General features: G+C 30.3%; 1 protein-coding gene across 1 annotated transcript in view; it reads right to left on the bottom strand.

The window, feature by feature from the left end:
• The window catches only part of LOC117175335 (piggyBac transposable element-derived protein 3-like), a 7,845-nt gene extending 6,125 nt beyond the window's left edge, over positions 1 to 1,720 (bottom strand). The window contains exon 1 of the mRNA XM_033365044.1: positions 1,626 to 1,720. Coding sequence (XP_033220935.1) covers positions 1,626 to 1,720 — 95 coding nt within the window. The remainder of the gene's footprint in view (positions 1 to 1,625) is intronic.
• Positions 1,721 to 2,671: the final 951 nt, after the last annotated feature.

Here is a 2,671-nt window from a genome sequence, read left to right as displayed (position 1 = left end):
TAAATCATAACTTAACAAAATTAGCAAAAAATGAAATTGTAATAGCTACCAGAATGATCTTTCATGGTACTGTTTTCTCCTTCAACAATAAATTCTATAAACAAATTTCCGGTGGCCCTATCGTTTCACCTTTATCGCCAGTTGTTTCCGATTTTTTTTGACAAGATATTGAAAAAAGTGCTCTACAATTATCAGATATCACGCGTATTTTATAAAAATGTAATTTAGATAACATGTTAGTTATTGCTCCTATCTTGAATTGCAAAATATACAAACTCTAAGTGCTGATTTATTAACAAATTGGTACAAAAAACCTGTTTGGCCTGGAAAATACTTAAACTATAATTTACACAATTTATGTTGTCACGAAATTAGTTTAATAAAAGGTTTATTAGATACGTGTGTTAAGTTAAGTAATATATAATTCAGAAGAGAAAATTTAAATCAATTCAAAACAACTTTTGTACATAATGACTATCCGTTCGAGTTATTAAACAACATTGTTATAGAACTCATATATAGGATTTATAATAACAGTAATAAAACTAATAAAAACATGTAGTGATACTGACAAATAATTTTATTTTAATGGTGCTTTACCTTACATTCAGAGTATATTTGAACAGTTAAGGAATTGAATTCAAAAATTTAACATAAACGTTCATTTTAAAAACACATATACAATGGATAATTATTTGTTAAAGAAGGAAACCGGTAATTCAGAGTGTTAATAAAATTTATCAAAATATTATGAAATAATGTCATTTTTTAAATTAAAGCATTCTCACTTTTCATTTGAATCTATATTGGGGCTTCCACATCAGTAGTTTCAACTAAAACCCGTTTTGACTGGATAAATTTCCAATGACATCACTTTTTATTATTTTTTTTATTGTAAAGACGTCGCCAAATTTTGTACCCCCTGAATTCGCCAGGTCAGTGCTAATGTTGAATTACATCAGGTTATAAAGTAACTTTTAAAGAATGAGTACGTTTTTTCAATTTTCAAAAATATGGAGTAGGTCAAATGTTGATAACGTTCAAAATTAGTGAAAAACGTCAAATTTCGGGCCTTAAAAAATTTATATCATTTAAATTATGCATTTTACGGAAAAGTTGCTTGAAACCTTTTCGTCTTAAAATGGGCCATATTTCATAGAAAAAATTGTCCAGATCGATGAAGTTAATTTTTCATAATTTGTTTAAACAATTACGATTTAAACAAAACATACCACTTTTACGGAAAAAACCGGGTATATTCGAATCGAGCGGCGCGAAATACATAAGAATAACACCCTTTTCATCCTTGGACATATTATTGCATTCAGCAGCATTGCCCACTCCCGGACTAATCGCTTTGAATTTATAATTGTTCAAATTGTATTGTAACCTGAAAAAAATAAAAAAATAAAATAAAATTTTCGGACAAAAATAAAAAAGAGGATAGAAAAATGAGAAGGCAGCCAACCACATCCCCTTTCTTCTCTTTTTCTTTCTTTCGTCTTTTTTATTTTGATTATCATAAAATTACAATAAAATAAAAATAAAAAACATAAATAAATAAATTTGCATTACTCACGTTTCGGTACTCGTACAGCACCCTTATTAAGGCAAGAAAAATTTACGTGGTAGAAATTGAAAGCACCCACGAACTGGTTTGCATTTTTCCTTTTGCTTGCAGACAACAGATTAAGGCAAACTTCTTTCCTGTTGAACCCATTTAGATGTAATCACTTTAGTATTTATTATTTCAAACCAATTTAACTGTCGTCAAAGTACGGCCTATATTTCAACTCGGGTACCTTCATTTGGTAGCCCTTCAAGTCCACAAGCTTTTTTGGAAATAGTTCAGTTTTCGATGAAACTTTGTTTATATTTTAGCTTTTAGTGATTGGATTCTAGTAATGCAATGTTGTATTTGGTATAGCATTTTTAGGTGCTAGCTGCTTACGCACATACTGAATGATGATTTCCAGAATGCTAACGTCCAAAAATGTTTTGGACCACATCTCTTTGAGCAGGCTATTGTAATCGAATTTTTGTGTCGGTCATGTGAATGATGAGACACTTTGACGTATTCTGGCTCCTGTGATCCAAAAGAAAAAACTCATCATCTCGGATAGATTTAGTCTGAAAAGGAATGCCGCTTCAGCAGTTTGAGATTCTTTGATCAGCAGAAATACTGTTGTTCTCATAGGATTTTTCAATATTGATGTTCTCTCAGATTCTAATTTTTTTTCTTTATTTAAGTTTTGAAAATGCCTGACACACAATGGATTTTATTTTTCTAAGCTGTGCAATTATGCTGTCAATTTCATTTGAACGGTTTTGCAGGGTTAATGCCATCACCTGGTACGATTGAATTTTCTTCGAAATAAGTTTCGGTAAATGAACGATTTAATTCTGCTTTTCCACAGTTTTCAGAAAAACAGATCAATTTTCAACAAATAATACATGATCATCTGCTGGCCTACACGAGTAGTAAGTTTTTTATAGACTGAGGGTTTTTGATTTGTTGTTTGCATAACACCAAGGAAACATTGTTTTCTTAAGTTCTTTTATCCATTACACAAATAGCAGAGTAGAGGTGCATTAGTTACGCCACTAACGAAAATGCATATTCCAGATCATATTTGGATATTGATTATTAAGTTTTTGTAAAAATAGAAGC

The sequence above is a fragment of the Belonocnema kinseyi genome, chromosome 6 (assembly GCF_010883055.1).
Source record: "Belonocnema kinseyi isolate 2016_QV_RU_SX_M_011 chromosome 6, B_treatae_v1, whole genome shotgun sequence".
Classification (NCBI taxonomy): Eukaryota; Metazoa; Arthropoda; class Insecta; order Hymenoptera; family Cynipidae; genus Belonocnema; species Belonocnema kinseyi.
Note: the sequence above shows the minus strand (reverse complement) of the source record. Positions and strands in the feature narration are given on the sequence as shown.